A 17,335-nucleotide genomic window follows, 5' to 3' on the forward strand; every position below is an offset into this window, starting at 1 on the left:
ATTAGATTTTTCTCTAACAATTTTGTTACAGTTTTTCCTAGGACCTTCAATATTTGTCTGACCTCTTAGATATTGAGCATGTAAGTACCTTTCATAGACCTCAAACTTTTGATGAGGTTTAAGGTCACTGGGGTCAAGTTCAAGGTCATCGAGGCTAATAAAAGATTTTTCTGTCACAATTTTGTTACAGTTTCTCATAGCACCTTAATATTTTACCGTTCTCTTACATATTTGGCATGTAGGTACCTTGCATGGACATTTACCTTTGGATGAGGTTTGAGGTCACTGTGGTCAAGGACACCAAGGCTAAAAATTAGATTTTTCTTTCACAATTTTGTTACAGTTTCTCATAGCGCCTTCAATATTCTACCGATCTCTTACATATTTGGCATGTAGGTACCTTGCATGGACCTCTACCTTTTGATGAGGTTTTATGTCACTGGGGTCAAGGTCACTGAGGCTAATAATAGGTTTTTTAGGTGTTTATTAACACATAGATTGTCAAAGCGCATCATTGGGGAGCATCCATCAGTTTCACTGATATTCTTGTTTTACTGTAAGATCATAAGGCTTATGTTTCCAAAACATCATCAGCCTATAACTTTTACAAATAGGCTTGCAGGAAATTATTGCACACTTGTTTATTTAAGAAAATTTTCTTTCACAGAGCATTAAAAAAATATAGAATATAAGTTTTCTTTTTATGCCTCCGGTAGGGTGGCATATAGCAGTTGAACTGTCCGTCAGTCAGTATGTCAGTTTGTCCGTCCGTCCGGAAAAAAATCTTTAACGTTTGCCATAACTTTTGCAATATTGGAGATAGCATCTTGATATTTGGCATGCATGTGTATCTCATGAAGCTGCACATTTTGAGTGGTGGAAGTTCAAGGTCAAGGTCTTGTTTCATGAATGGGATATTCACCAGTTGACTAATAACATAGATCTTGATTTACTTTTCTGTTCGTCTAAGGTTGTTTGTTCAATGATTAGAATTTAATGGACTTAATTGTGCCGACAAATGATGTTATTGACCTCTGAAATATATAGCAATAGTTGTTTAATTGAGTCTTGTTCTGAGGAAACTGGGTATAATTCTTGTGCATTAATTGTCATCCCAGATTGCAATGCGCACAGGCTAATCAGGGATGACACTTTCCGCTTTTATGACATTTTTTGTTTAAATGAAGTCCCTTCTAAGCAAAAATCCTATTTAGGCGGAAAGTGTCGTCACTGATTAGCTAGTGCAGACCGCACAGGCTAATCTGCACGACACTTTACGCACATGCAATATGCCCAGTTTTCTCAGAACACGACTCAATTAAACCTGTGATTGATTAGTTAACTTGATTGAAATTCTTAAATTTGTTTAAAACCTGCTCACAGAAGCAATAAACTCAGCCCTCAGGGTTGTGAATAGACTGATTGACAGACAGACAGACAGAAAGGCAGCCAGCCAGCCAGACAGACAGCCAGGCAGGCAGGCAGGCAGGCAGGCAGGCAGACAGACAGACAGACAAACTCTCCAAACACACAGACAAATAAAGAGGGTGAATTAACGCATTTGTATTGCAGCCTGGACAAAAGCTAGATGACTACTGGGAGCCCGGCAAGGCCCTCCTTCAGGACCCCGGTAAGTTCCTGGAGAGCCTGTTCAAGTTTGACAAGGACAACATTCCCGACCCCGTCATCAAGCTCATCCAGCCGTACATCGATGATGAGGCTTTCAAGCCAGATGCCATTCAAAAGGTCAGTGGGAGGAGCCTTCAAAGGCATTTGTGATGTGTTATATATTTGAGCTGCGTTCATAGAAAACTGGGTATAATGCATGTGCGTAAAGTGTCATCCCAGATTAGCCTGTGCAGTCCGCACAGGCTAATCAGGGACGACACTTTCCGCCTAAACTTGATTTTCGACAAGGAGGGACTATCTTGAAACTAAAAATACCATAAAAGCGGAAAGTGTCGTCCCTGATTAGCCTGTGCGGACTGCACAGGCTAATCTGGGACGACACTTTACGCACATGCATTAAGCCCAATTTTCTCAGAACAAGACACATTTGAGTTGGGCTCTGGGCAAACGGGGTTCAATGCATGTGTGTCCTCACAGGCTAAAAAGGGCCGACACTTTCAGCTTAAACAGAATCTTACATTGAAAGAAAGTCTCTTCTAAAAAATAATCCAGTATATGTGGAAAGTGTCATTCCTGTTAAGCCTCTGCAGACTGCACAGGCTTATCTGGGACAACACATTTTGCACTTGCATTAAGCCTTGTTTTTCTCAGAGCACAGCTCCTTTCTTAATTTATTATTTATTCATATTTTATTGTTTAATGTTTTTTCAATTTCAATTTTTCTGTTAATTTTGTTTTTGCAAAGTTCCATTGTCCTAAATTGTGTACATTACACATTGGCGATGGCCAAAGGTAATTTTGTTGATTGATGAAATCTAGGAATTTCATTTGCCAGAAGTTTGAACCACTTATTTCAAAATATAAAAAAATAAAAATAAATTTTCTTTAAAATATAATACTTACAGTATGAGTCGACACTCTAAATCCTTCATGTGGTCAACAATTGTTGTCAGATTCATCATTGCTTAGTGGTCTATTGTCATTTGTCGTGCAGTTTATGTGTGTTTTTTTGTTTAATGCTCTCATGAGTTACTGGAGACTGGACACATTGTTTGTTTAACCCTTTCTCTTTCAGAAACAAATGATAATGGCTATATGTAACCAGCATGAAGCCAGAACAGCGTGGGAGTAACTCAGTCTGTTCAGGTTTTATGCTGTTTGCTGCTCATCAGTACCTTTGGGTTGGAAATGATCGCTTTAAAATTGAATCTAGTAAGAAAAGTTTTTAATGTTATCTTATTAGCTCGGCTGTTTTTCGGAGAAAACCCGAGGTATTATCATAGCCAGCTTGTCGTTTCGTGTCCGTCATCATCCGCGTCGTGCTAAAACATTTTGTCAAGGTTTTGAACATTGGCTTTAAAATCAAAATGCTTCAACCTACAACTTTGAAACTTCTTATGTAGCTGCACCTTGATGAGTTCTACATGCCACACCCATTTTTGGGTCACTAGGTCAAAGGTCAAGGTCACTGTGACCTCTTAAAAAAAAAGAAAAAAAATTCTGACAAGCTTTCATCTATTCAAAACTGCACCGCAGCTGAGCGTGACACCCGTTATGCGGTGCTCTTGTTTTCTTAGGGACTACAAGCGCATAAAATTGTATTGTTGAGTTTGAGTGGTAAGAAGTCAATTTACTTTCCCAGGTCTCCAAAGCCTGCACATCTATCTGCATGTGGGTGCGAGCCATGCACAAGTACCACTTCGTTGCTAGAGGGGTTGCGCCCAAGAGAGAGCGCCTCCGAATTGCATCAGAAGAGCTTACTGAGACCCAGCGCATTCTTGCCGCAGCGAAGGCACGCCTGGCGGAGGTTGTGGAGGGCCTTGCCACCCTGCAGGCCAAGTATGAGGATTGTGTGCGCAAGAAGGAGGAGCTGGAGAACAAGTGTGCCGAGTGTGAGGCCCGGCTTGTACGCGCTGATAAGGTAACCACAGCAGGACTCTGACTTTCTGTAAGGTTTTTCTGCAGAAAAATCTGAAGCTTATCAACAATTTTTTTTTTCTAAATTTCTTATTTATTCAAGGATTAAAATGAAAATTTAACTATTTTTTAGTTTATACAAAATCTAACATCTCTAGCTGCTCGATGAACATGTTTATTGACATCAAATGTTTTTTAACTGGGATATATTAGTTAGATTTCACATAAAAGTAATTTTTCAACATCTGCTGAAAACTTTTGATAGTTACTTATTATTGGATGCAATGTAACCTCAAGAAATCCATTCATTTGTGTAGCTGATTGGAGGCTTGGCAGATGAGAAGGAGAGATGGAAGATTTCAGTTGAGCGACTTGAGATTTTCATCAACAATTATGTTGGGGATGTAATGGTTTCTGCTGGATACGTGGCTTACCTGGGAACGTTCACTGTAAGTTGGAAGCTTTACTGTAGTTTTTGTGTGTGTTGATTATCATCATATTTCGTGCAGACTTATGGAGGATTGATTATGCGTACTAATCTGTTGGCAGATCATTGTAGCAATTTCAGGTCAAAGGTCATAATTTGTAGGTTATGCTCTGTACCTTCAACATGCTTTAACTGCTCAGACTACACAGGCTTATCTGGGACAACATATAGCACATGCATAAAGCCCTGTTATCCCAGAGCGTGGTTCATATGAGTTGTGTTCTGAGAAAACTGGGCATAATGCATGTGCCTAAAGTGTCATCCCAGATTAGCCTGTGCAATCTGCAGAGGATAATCAGGGACGACACTTTCCGCTTTTATGACATTTTTCCTTTAAATGAAGTCTCTTCTTAGCAAAAAACCAATTTAGGCGGAAAGTGTCGTCCCTGATTAGCCTGTGCGGACTGCACAGGCTAATCTGGGACAACACTTTACCCATATGCCCAGTTTTCTCAGAACACGACTCATATATATGGGTTACTAAAATTTATAATTTCCCCTCTTATGTCCCCAGGGCAAGTACCGCCACGCAATGCAAGAGGAGTGGATCAAAGCCATTGACTCAAACAAGGTGCCCCGGACAGAGGAGCCCACTCTCATCTCCACCCTCAGTGACCCTGTGAAAGTCCGCGGGTGGCAGATCCACGGGTTGCCCAAGGACAACCTCTCCGTGGAGAACGGAGTCATTGTCCAGTTCTCGAGGCGCTGGCCTCTGTTCATTGATCCACAAGGACAGGCTAACAGATGGGTGAAGAGTATGGTACGTGAGCACTTTTATATAAACATATTTTCTCTGAAGTACACATTCTGTGATTTTGCTACCTTTTTTGAAATTTCCTCTTTTTGACTGAGTAAATTTTATCCAAATATTGTGGGGCATTGATATGCTGGGTCTGTTGAGAAAAGAGGAGAAATTAAAAAAAAATACACAGGCAGAACTCACAAATGTTTCCATTCTTAAGATTAAAATAATGCACCAAGAAACACTATCATGTCTTGATTGATTTCAGTTTAAAAGCTCGTACAAGTTTATATTATTTGTATTTTAAAGTTTGAATAATTCTTATTATATCTTGCCAATAAAACCTTTTATCTTGACATATTAATTGATCAAGTATGAAAGTCCTGTTTTGTTATTGTATTCAGTTCCAAGCTCACATTATTTATCTTGCAAACATTCAACATCTCTTTTTATGCCCCCGGTAGGGTGGCATATAGCATTTGAACTGTCCGTCAGTCTGTCCCTCCTTCCGAAATCTTTAACAATGCCCATAACTTTTGCAATATTGAAGATAGCAACTTGATATTTGGCATGCATGTGTATCTCATGGAGCATGCATTTGTACCTCATGGAGCTGCACATTTTGAGTGGTGAAAGGTCAAGGTCATCCTTCAAGGTCAAAGGTCAAATATATGGCTTCAAAGCGGCGCAGTAGGGGGCATTGTGTTTCTGACAAACACATCTCTTGTTCATGACTGTTCTCCATTTAAAATTTCTCTAATCCCTATATTATCCGGAGAAAGATAATGGTCTGGATGTGCAAATAGTTTTTTACTGTAATGCAGATGTGAATAGTGTGGTCCCAGATTATCCTGTGAAGTCCGCACAGGCTAATCAAGGCCTACACTGTCTGCTTAGACTGGATTTTTTTAAAAGAAGAGACTTCCTTGAAACGAAAACTTTCATTGATTAAGTAAACAAAAAAACAAACAGTTTTTTATTGCATTTATTTCCTAGCTTATGTTACTTATCTTGCAAACAGGAGAAAGACAACGGTTTGGATGTGATCAAGCTGTCAGACAAGGACTTCCTGCGAAGTCTAGAGAACGCTGTGCGCTTCGGCAAGCCCTGCCTGTTGGAGAATGTGCAAACAGAACTTGACCCCGCCCTTGAACCAATCCTGCTCAGACAGGTACAGTTTGCCTAGGGAAAACAGGGTTTATTGCATGTGCGTAAAATGTCTTCCCAGATAAGCCTGTGCATTCCGCACAGGCTAATCAGGGATGACACTTTCCTCTTAAAGTTGATTTTCTGTAAGACGGTACTTCTGTAAGACTTAAAATACCATAAAAGCGGAAAGTGTCATTGTCTCTATGATTTTCTTTAAAATAGAAATTGTTTTTGTTGCTTTCTGAGGGCTGAGGGGCTGTTATTTTGAGCTCAGCTTGGACAGAAAAACCAAGTTATGATTTTATTTTCATCCTTGAAGTATAATTGTACAAACAACGTATTTACAGAGCCTATTTTTAAAGTGCATTCAAGAATGATGGACTCTTTGATGCCGATATCATTTCAGACATTCAAACAGCAAGGCAGTACAGTGATCAAGCTGGGTGATGCTGTAATTCCGTACCATGATGACTTCAAGTTCTACATCACCACCAAGCTTCCCAACCCCCACTACACACCTGAGGTCTCCACCAAGGTCACCATTGTCAACTTCACACTGTCACCAAGGTAACTGGGACGGTCATCAGGGGTATAACCACTAAACACTGTTATTTCATTTTACCAAAAGACACCAAGTATTGGTTTCTACCCAGGCTATGGACTTGAGAGTGTTTCAATATGCCTTAGGATTTTAATAGAATTAAGATTAAATAAAATAATTAGGTTTTAATCAATGTGAATAAGAGACTGTGTTTGATTATTTTTAACCTTTTGGTTACAAGTGTGTTTCAGCACCGGTTTGTCTCCCCTCTTTCACAGCTTTAATCTTGTTTGTCTCCCCTGCCTCAATCTTGCTTATCTTTTGTGTTCCAGTGGCCTTGAGGACCAGATGTTGGGTGTTGCGGTTGCCGAGGAGAGGCCGGATCTTGAGGAGGCTAAGAACCAGCTGATTGTGAGCAACGCGAAGATGAACGCCGAGCTTAAAGAGATCGAGAACAAGATCCTGTACCGCCTGTCCACCTCCGAGGGGAGCCCTGTGGATGATGTCGACTTGATTAACACTCTCGAGCAGTCCAAGATTAAGTCTATGGAGATTTCAGTAAGTTTTGTGATATGTTACTGTTGTTATTTTTAAGAGTTCAGAGTCGAAGGTAACTGCTGTTAGAATAATGTGATTCATGTGGGACTTGGTTAAAATATTATGTTAATGTGTATTTTAATGTATTGTTAACTGTCAGTTAACTATTCAATTTTTTGTATTAATAGGTAACTTGCCTTTGAAGTGTCGTGTGAAATGGTTACCAATCCCACTCCTAACACTCACACATTTTTCCAATTCTGATATTAATATGGAAAGACGCTTTACCCTCATGGATTAAGCCCCTTTGCCCCATAAGAAGCAAAGTGAAAATGGCTTTTGCAACCAGCATACAACCAGAACAGCCTGCTAGTAACTCGCAGTCTGCTCAGGTTTTATGCTGTTTGCTGCTCATCAGTAAGTAAGGTTTTGAAATGAAGCCTTTTAAACATGAATTTATTATGAAAGGTCTTTAATTAAATGTTCTTTGTAAGGGACTACAAATGGATACAAATACGTATCTAAGTGGTAAAGGGTTAAGCCCCATTTTTCCAGAATAAGGCTCATATTCCAATATTGCTTTCAGGCCAAAGTGTTGGTAGCAGAGCAGACAGAGAAGTCTATAGATGTCACTCGTAGCCAGTACATCCCGGTGGCTGTGAACACTCAGATCCTGTTCTTCTGTGTGGCAGACATGGCCAACGTTGACCCCATGTACCAGTACTCCCTCGAGTGGTTCGTCAACATCTTCCTTGGGGGCATTAGTAATGCGGAACGGGCTGGTAAGTGGACTGGAACTGTATTTAAGCTGCAGTCAGGTAAAACTGGGCTTAATGCATTTGCATGCGCTGTCATCCCAGTTTGCACTAGTTAATCACAGTCAACACTCACTGCTTTTATGGGTGTTTTTTGTCCCCTACCGGTGAAACCGAAGCGAACTTATGGTTAGGGCTCTGTGCGTCAGTCTGTCAGTCACACTTTCTGGATCCTGCGATAACTTTATAAGTTCTTCATATTTTTTCATGAAACTTGAAACATGGACGGATGAAAATTTAGAGATTATGCACGTCATTTTGTTCCTACGTCAAGAATTCTGGTTGCTATGGCAACAAATAGACTAAAAATATTGCTGAAAATGGTGGAGTTTCACCGGTTGGGGAGTTATATTGCTTGGCCATAGTCTTGTTTTTAATTGTATTATTTTTTTAACGAAATCCATTGTAGGCAGAAATTGTTTTCCCCGATTATCGTGTGTGGACTGCACAGCCTTATCTAGGACAACACCTAACTCACATGCATTAAGCCCAGTTTTCTTCAGAACATGGCTCATTTGAACCTCTTTATTATTTAACTCCATTGCATTCAAAGCATTCTGCTACCTTACCTTGTGATCGCTAGGTGGACAATTTATCAAGTATTCCATAGCCACCTTTAAATGGCAGCTTCATGATTCTTGTCTCTTCTTATGTTTATTTGCTCTGTTTTGAACCACTGCTTAATGCTTTATTTTTTCACCTCAAAATTGTCCAATAATTGTTTTCTCATAAACTGTTCTTACTGTAAAACCAACAGATTATCATGATAATGTTATCCCTTTTGAATAAGTTTGCGTTGATAATGTTATCCCTTTTGAATAAGTTCGGGTTGATTGTCAAATTTTTATGTTGAACAAACAATCAAAATATTAAAATAATCAAACCATTTTGTTTAATAAGTCTGGGTGTGTTTTTTTGCATTTGTGATATTATAAACAAAATCATGTAGAACATTTAAAATTCTGACCTGCTCTGTGTGTTTCTCAGACAACCTTGCCCAGCGTGTGGACAACATCAATCAGTACTTCACGTTCAGCCTCTACAGCAACGTGTGCCGCTCGCTGTTTGAGAAGCACAAGCTGCTCTTCGCCTTCCTGCTGTGTGCCCGAATGAAGCAGCACAACAACCTCATTGACATGGTAACTACCATGTGTTGATGTTGTTGTTGTCTTTCAGTGTAAAATGTTCCTGTAACTGAAGTGACTGTTTATGTCAACTTTCAAGAAACTTTGCCTTTTAAGGAAATTTTTCAGAGTACACAAACGTCACATTTAACAACTTAAATGAGGATTTTGCAATAACTTAAAAAATTACTCAAGCTAGGTTGATGAATAGTGGGCCATATGAGAAATATATACTTTACTTCAGTTTTTTGTCATACTGTAAATGGTGTTGCTATGGTTACAGGAATAATTGAAACCTTATAATCTGCATGCTGCAATTTCTCAAATTTAATAAAAGTAGGTTTATAAAACTTATGGAGAGCATGTTCTTACTCTGACAATGTTAATGTATTAATGATCTGCTTTTTTATCAGTGACAAAGGTGTTGTTTAAATATCACATTTCAAGCTTTTCAAACAATACATGTATCTTTCTCATAAGTATTAATATCTTCCCATAGTGTTATAACCATTTACTAAGTCAATAATGTTCTTGATATTTTCTCCATTGTCTATGACGTGCACTGTGTTACTCGGGAAAAGTGGGCTTAATTCATGTACGTAAAACATCATCAAACATTAGCCTCTGAAGTCTGCACCGGCTATTCAGGGACTACACTTCCCCCTTCTACAGGAACATCCTGTTTATGCACAAGGTGTTCTCCCTGATAAGCCTGTGTGGGCTGCACTAGCTAATCTTGGACAACATTTTACGCAAATGAATTAAGCCCAGTTTTCCAAGAACACTCATATATATCACCAATCAATCTTTCATATGACTCCTCTCCTATTGTTTATGACCCTGCCCTGTATATCTCCCCTGGACTGCACACAGGATGAGTGGCGTTTCCTGCTGGCTGGAGGCACCGTCAAGCCCAAGGATCTCCCCAACCCGTCCCCAGACTGGATCTCCACGCGCTCTTGGAACGAGATCCTCACCTCTGCCTCACTGCCCAAGTTTGTAGACTTTGCTGATGACTTCAAGAACCATCTAGAGGGCTTCAAGAAAATATTTGATAGTCCACAACCCCACAAGTAAGCTTAAACTGTGGTTCAGTGTGTTTGCCTGTTTGTTTTAGGTTGCAATTTTGTAGCAGATAGGCTGTCCTCTTTCTATCTAGGTCCTAAATTTGATACTTTCTTTGCGAGAGTTCTATGGATTTTTTTACTTAACAAACTAGTGGTTGTACTTGCAAAACAGAGTTAACAAACTTGAGAGTGTATTGATGCTTCTGAAACAATCAAGCTTAAATAGATATATGTATGGTTAATAAACAGTTTGCTTAATTGTGTTGTTTGTCCTTGGGAATGCATGTATTCTATTATTTGTCATATATATAACCGAACCCTTTCCCACTCAATGCAAAGTGAAAATTGCCTTATGCAAGCCGCATAAAACCAGAAAAACTTGAGAGTTACTCACAGTCTTTTAGGTGTTATGCTGTTTACTGCTCATCAGTAGCTATTGTTGGAAAAAAGCCTTTAAAACTCTAGTATAAAAGGTCTTTAATTTAATTTTCTAAGGGACTACACAAACTTTAAAATGGGTATAAGTGGTAAATTGTTAGAAAAAAGTTCCATGATAGCACAAATGTTAGGCTGAAAGCACACGACTCATGTCTTACTCTAGGGAGGATCTGCCGGGCAAGTGGAACGACCTGGACAAGTTCCAGAAGATGATAGTTCTCAAGTGTCTGCGTACAGACAAGATCACTGAAGCCATGCAGGACTATGTGGCAGACAATCTGGGCCAGAGATTCATTGAGCCACAGGTTTGTAGCTCTAAATAATTGTATGGACAGTGTATGGATAGATTTATCATGCCTTAAATGGATATTGAGCAAAGTGAAAAGTGAGAGCATAGAACAAAGTGGGAGCAAAGTGCAAAGTGAAAGCATAGTGCAAAGTGATTGCATAGTGCAAAGTGAGAGCATAGTGCTAAGTGAGAGCATAGTGCAAAGTGACAGCATAGTGCAAAGTGAGAGCACAGTGCAAAGTGAGAACACAGTGCAAAGTGAGAGCATAGTGCAAAGTGAGAGCATAGTGCAAAGTGATTGCATAGTGTAAAGTGAGAGTACAGTGCAAAGTCTGAACATAGTGCAAAGTGATGTCGTAGCACAAAGTGAGAGCACAGTGCAAAGTGAGAGCACAGTGCAATGTGAAAGCACAGTGCAAAGTGAGAGCACAGTGCAAAGTGAGAGCATAGTGCAAAGTGAGAGCATAGTGCAAAGTGAGAGCACAGTGCAAAGTGAGAGCATATTGCAAAGTGAGAGCACAGTGCAAAGTGAGAGCATAGTGCAAACTGATTGCATAGTGCAAAGTGAGAGCACAGTGCAAAGTGAGAGCATAGTGCAAACTGATATCATAGCACAAAGTGATAGCACAGTGCAAAGTGAGAGCGCAGTGCAAAGTGAGAGCATGGTGCAAAGTGAGAGCATAGTGCAAAGTGAGAGCATAGTGCAAAGAGAGAGCACAGTGCAAAGTGAGAGCATAGTGCAAAGTGAGAGCACAGTGCAAAGTGAGAGCACAGTGCAAAGTGAGAGCACAGTGCAAATTGAGAGCACAGTGCAAAGTGAGAGCACAGTGCAAAGTGAGAGCATAGTGCAAACTGATTGCATAGTGCAAAGTGAGAGCACAGTGCAAAGTGAGAGCATAGTGCAAACTGATATCATAGCACAAAGTGATAGCACAGTGCAAAGTGAGAGCACAGTGCAAAGTGAGAGCATGGTGCAAAGTGAGAGCATAGTGCAAAGTGAGAGCATAGTGCAAAGAGAGAGCACAGTGCAAAGTGAGAGCATAGTGCAAAGCAAAGTGAGAGCACAGTGCAAAGTGAGAGCACAGTGCAAAGTGAGAGCACAGTGCAAATTGAGAGCACAGTGCAAAGTGAGAGCACAGTGCAAAGTGAGAGCATAGTGCAAAGTGAGAGCATAGTGCAAAGTAAGAGCACAGTGCAAAGTGAGAGCATATTGCAAAGTGAGAGCACAGTGCAAAGTGAGAGCATTGTGCAAAGTGATTTCATAGTGCAAAGTGAGAGCACAGGGCAAAGTGAGAGCATAGTGCAAAGTGATATCATAGCACAAAGTGAGAGCACAGTGCGAAGGGAGAGCACAGTGCAAAGTGAGAGTACAGTGCAAAGTGAGAGCACAGTGGAATGTGAGAGCAAAGTGCAAAGTGAGAGTACAGTGCAAAGTGAGAGCATAGAGCAAAGTGAGAGCACAGTGCAAAGTGAGAGCATAGTGCAAAGTGATTGCATAGTGCAAAGTGAGAGCACAGTGCAAAGTGAGAGCACAGTGCAAAGTGAGAGTATAGTGCAAAGTGAGAGCATAGTGCAAATTGAGATCACAGTGCAAATTGAGAGCACAGTGCAAAGTGATAGCACAGTGCAAAGTGAGAGCATAGTGCAAAGTGAGAGCATAGGGCAATGTGAGAGCATAGTGCACAGTGAGAGCATAGTGCAATGTGAGAGCATGTGCAAAGCACCGTTTTATAAAAGTTATTATGGCGGGTATTGTGCCCTTTGTAAAAGTTGGTCAGTGTTATATGAGTTACTGTTCTTGAAATAATTAACAATGACATTTTTTGTTCTCAGTTGTCTGTGGATCACTTTCCTATCTGATCTTATTTCTAACCCTTAATGAATGTCATAAAAAATATTTTGGGGAAATGAATCTTTAACAAACCATCTAAGGTAATTGATCTGAGATTCTTAGCATGTGTGATTCTTAATTAAGCCTAATTCTAGACAAACTGGGCTTAATGCAAGCGGGTAAAGTGTCAGCCCAGATTAGACGGTGCAGTCAGCACAGGTTAATCAGTGACAACACTGTCCCTCGTTAATCGCATTTTTCTTTTGTAGCAAAAAACCATTTGAGGTGGAAAGTTTTGTCCCTTACCTGTGGGGACTTCTTAGGATAATCTGGGATGATACTTTACTCACTTGCATTAAGCCCAGTTTTGTCAGAGAAAGGCTCAATTAACCCATGCATTGTTAAAAAACTTGTACTGATATTGCTCATATCAATCTTGTGTTTATTTGGTGTTCAGACTGCAGACCTCAACCTGGTGTACAAGGACTCCTCACCGACCACTCCGCTCATCTTCGTGCTCTCCACTGGCACTGACCCCGCGGCTGACCTTTACAAGTTTGCTGAGGAGATGAGGTTTGGCAAGAAGCTCTCAGCAATATCTCTCGGCCAGGGGCAGGTAAGCCATGGGTGTGATTTCTCTTTTCATCAGAATTTCTCCCTTTAAATGTCAACATAATTTTACAAATAGTCCTTACATTTGCTGGATCTATATACACATGAAGATTAAGTTGAACCCTGTAATAGTGATAGGGCATTTTCCTCTCCTGAGGTTGTTCTTAAATCACACTGTAAGCACAGGGGGCTAATATTTCAGTCGCGTTTTGAGAAAACTGAGCATAATGCATGTGCGTAAAGTGTCGTACTAGATTAGCATGTGCAGTCCGCACATGCTAATCAGGGATGGCACTTTGCGCCTAAATTGGATTTTTGCTAAAAAGAGATGTCATTTAAACAAAAAATGTCATAAAAGCAAACCTGATTAGCTTGTGCGGATTGCACAGGCTGATCTGGGACGGCACTTTACGCACATGCAGTATGCCCAGTTTTCTCAGAACACGGCTCATATTATCTTTTGGTAAGGGGCAGGTAGGCACAGGTTGCTTACATTTAATTTTAAAAAATCCACATAAAAATAATTGTGATTAGATATTAAGTAGTACACATGTAATACTATGCGACATAAAAACGATGTGAGTCCTTTATTAATATAGTTAATAGTCCTGTTTCGTTTTTTCAAGAGCCCAAATGTTTTAATAGCAGTTGTCACATTTTAGCACATGTGTTTGTTCCTAATGTTCAGGGCCCACGAGCTGAGGCTATGATGAGGAGTGCGATGGAGCGTGGCAAGTGGGTGTTCTTCCAGAACTGTCACCTGGCTCCCAGCTTCATGCCTGCCCTGGAGAGGCTCATCGAGCAGATAGACCCAGATAAGGTATGCATGTGTGTAAAGTGTTGTCCCAGATTGGACTGTGCAATCCGCACCGGTTTACAATGGATTACACTTTCCCCTTTTAATGGAATTTTTTGTTAATAGGAGGCTTTTCAAGCAGATAGACGCAGATAAGGTAGAAACATGAATACTACTGGATTTGAAGGAAGATTAATTGAGCAGTGTTCTTTGAAAACCAGGCTTAATGCATGTGTGTTAAGCGTTGTCAAAGATTAGCCTGTGCAATCATAGGCTAATAAGGGATGACCTTTTATGCTTTAATGGAATTTTTAGTTTAAAGGAAGTCTCTTCGTAGCGAAAATTCATTCAAGGTGAAAATTGTCGTCCCTTATTAGTGTGGGCGGACTGCCAAGGCAGTTCTGGGATGACACATTATGCATTAAGCAAGGTTTTCCCAAAGCTCAACTCAAATCATAAAGAGGGTTAGCATAAAACAGTGTGACTTTTGCTTATCTGTTCATTGGATTGTTGGCAATTCTATTTTTACGATGCTACAGAATGATTATACAACCTCCATATCCGGTGTTTCTGGTGAGAATATCATGTCTAATTATTTTCAACCAAGAATCATTTCTATATGTCTCCATATTTTTTGCCCTTGGGGCCTTCGGTCTCCTGCCCACCAGTGAGTAGTTTCAGTGTTCATTCTGACCACTCCACTTTTTAACCACTCATTATTCTTTCCATAATCTGTGTCCTATGTCCATGATGAGGTCTGTCTGTGGTTTACCAGTATTCCTATTGAGAAATAATTGAGCCTTGCTGTTAGAAAATGGGGCTTAATGCATGTGCGTTAAGTATTATGCCAGATTAGCCTGTATAGTCTTCCCCGGCTAATGAGGGACAACCATTTCTGCTTGTGTGGTATTTTCTGTTTAAATGGAGTCCCTTCTAAGCAAATATCCAGTTAAGGGGGAAAGTGTTGTCCCCGATTAGCCTGTGTAGACTGCACAAGCTAATCTGGCATGGCACTCTACGCACATGTATTAAGCCACATTGACGGAGAGCAAGGCTCAGTTTTGTCCATGTGCCCTGTTTTTATTTGTTGCGCCCTATCGTAAATGGCAAGAAAAGCTACGTTAAGAAACAAAACTATTTCAGGTCCATCGTGACTTCCGCCTCTGGCTGACCAGTATGCCCAGCGAGAAGTTCCCGGTGTTCATTCTGCAGAATGGCTCCAAGATGACCGTGGAGCCACCCAGGGGCTTGAAGGCCAACCTTCTCAAGTCCTACTCCAACTTCAATGATGACTTCTTCAACACCACTGGGGAAAAGGTAGGCCTCGTAGCCGTGTGCTGATGTCTTGAGGAATGTGAGTTACTTTTAATCTGATCTGGTCTTTGAATGAAAAACTTTAAATGTGATGTGAAATTGTACCTTTAATGTGAGGAGGTGTTATCATCATGTTTGCACAGAAGGATGATGGCCGTACCTTTAAGGAGATGATATGTTGAAGATTTTTATTTTCAATATTGTTACAAATTGCAAAAAGGGCATCTATAGGATTGTTTTTCTAATGTATACAACATAAAAAATAGATTATATCATTTTGTTCATATTTAATGGCAAATTTTAATATTAACTGTTTCCCTTATGTTTTATGTACTCATATAGATTTTGACATATGACCATTATTGTCACTTGAAATAAATTGGTAGTAATTATTTCAAATTTACACGTATTTGATTGAGGAGAAATAGTTCTGGAAAGACATCATTTACTTTAATAATAATGGATATGTGATGAAATTGCTTCCTATTGGATAAGCTTTAAAAAAATATAGTCTGGAGTTTTATCTTCAGTATTTTAAGAAATATATTGTTTGATGAAACATTTCATAAAATATATTATTTAAGAAAAAATTGGAAAGGGTAAGTTCAGAGTAGAGAATCCATACTTAATATACAGAATTATATCTTTAGAAATGTTTATCTTATATTATTATTATTAGAAACCTGCAATATATTCTATTGGCAAGGCAACATTACCAAACAAAGCATATTTAAAACTATGTAACTCAAAGAGTATTGTACCTAAAGGGTAGAACATGTTCATGAGCCGTGTTCTTGTAAAACTGGACCTAATTACTTAAGTGCCAACCCAGATTAGCCTGTGCAGTCTGTACAGGCTTGTCAGGTTTGACACTTTCTGCTTTTATGGAATTTTGTGTATAAAAGAGGTCATTTGTTAATGAAAATCCTTTGTGGGCAGAAAGTGTTGTCCCAGAATATTCTCTCCGGACTGCTCAGGCTAATAACTCAAAAAAGTATTGCTACAAAAGTGATGAAATTTACGAAAGTACTTATCTGCATTTCAACATGTGCACCTTTGTATTTTGTTACTTGTTTTTACTTCAAACAGAGTCAAGGCCAACTGTTTGATAATGTTGCCATGCATTGAATATACTGAACACCTATAGATGATATATCAAGATTAGTTTATAACCATTAGTTGGCACGTGGAGCTGGCCACCAGGGTACAGTGGTTTAATTTATATGTGCTGCTTCTGGGAAAACAAGGCTTAATGCATATGCGTCAAGTGTCATCCCAGACTAGCATGTAAAGTCCGCACAGGCTAATCAGGGACAACACTTTACCTTTTTATGGAATTTTTAGTTTAAAGGAAGTCTCTCCTAAACAAACATCTCAGTTTAGACGGGTAGTGTTGTCCCTGATTAGCCTGTGTGCACTATATAGGCTAATATAGAATCACACTAACATAATCTTGCATTAATCCCAGTTGTCCCAGAACGCGGCTTGAATATAGCTTGAAATTTTCCCAGCCTGCATGCAGGAAAACAACACCATTAGAACATATGCCCAGGATATAGTGGTAGAAGACCCATGTGCTTTTGCAAATGTGTGAAAGGTTTCCGATGGGTAGATAACTCAGTTTGTTGTTGTAGAATATAGATCATCAGTTTGTGCCCTTGGAATGGCGGGTAAAATGGATCCCGCGTATGGGTTTTCAATCATGGCAAACTTGTGTAGATTGCCTATTATTTTCTGATTAATGCCATTGTAAACTATATATTGTGTGAAATCATACCCAAAGATAGAATTTACTTAAACCAATTTATTTTAATTTCTATTGTAGTTTGAGAACATCATCTTTTTCTTTTTGTTATTTGTAAAAGTAATATCAAATTTAAAATTTGTTTGTGTACTGTCACTATCTTATTCATGTGCTATTAACAAAAATGGTTTAACAAAAACTCTACAATTGTACACAGCAGCTTTGGGAGTCTTCAGAGAGTTTTTGTCATAGGTAGACTATTGTGAATACATTGTACAATTGTCATTGTGCCTGTAGGGCAAT

The 17,335-nt window shown here is 39.6% G+C and overlaps 1 protein-coding gene across 1 annotated transcript in view; it reads left to right on the forward strand.

Annotated features, from left to right (window-relative positions):
• The window catches only part of LOC127851858 (dynein axonemal heavy chain 1-like), a 137,047-nt gene that overhangs the window by 78,948 nt on the left and 40,764 nt on the right, over positions 1–17,335 (forward strand). Inside the window, 14 exon segments of the mRNA XM_052385815.1 lie at positions 1,573–1,746; positions 3,272–3,550; positions 3,864–3,995; positions 4,548–4,793; positions 5,797–5,946; positions 6,331–6,491; positions 6,798–7,023; positions 7,589–7,784; positions 8,805–8,956; positions 9,815–10,014; positions 10,610–10,751; positions 13,024–13,182; positions 13,867–13,998; positions 15,118–15,291. Coding sequence (XP_052241775.1) covers positions 1,573–1,746; positions 3,272–3,550; positions 3,864–3,995; positions 4,548–4,793; positions 5,797–5,946; positions 6,331–6,491; positions 6,798–7,023; positions 7,589–7,784; positions 8,805–8,956; positions 9,815–10,014; positions 10,610–10,751; positions 13,024–13,182; positions 13,867–13,998; positions 15,118–15,291 — 2,523 coding nt within the window.

The sequence above is a fragment of the Dreissena polymorpha genome, chromosome 11, assembly GCF_020536995.1.
Source record: "Dreissena polymorpha isolate Duluth1 chromosome 11, UMN_Dpol_1.0, whole genome shotgun sequence".
Classification (NCBI taxonomy): Eukaryota; Metazoa; Mollusca; class Bivalvia; order Myida; family Dreissenidae; genus Dreissena; species Dreissena polymorpha.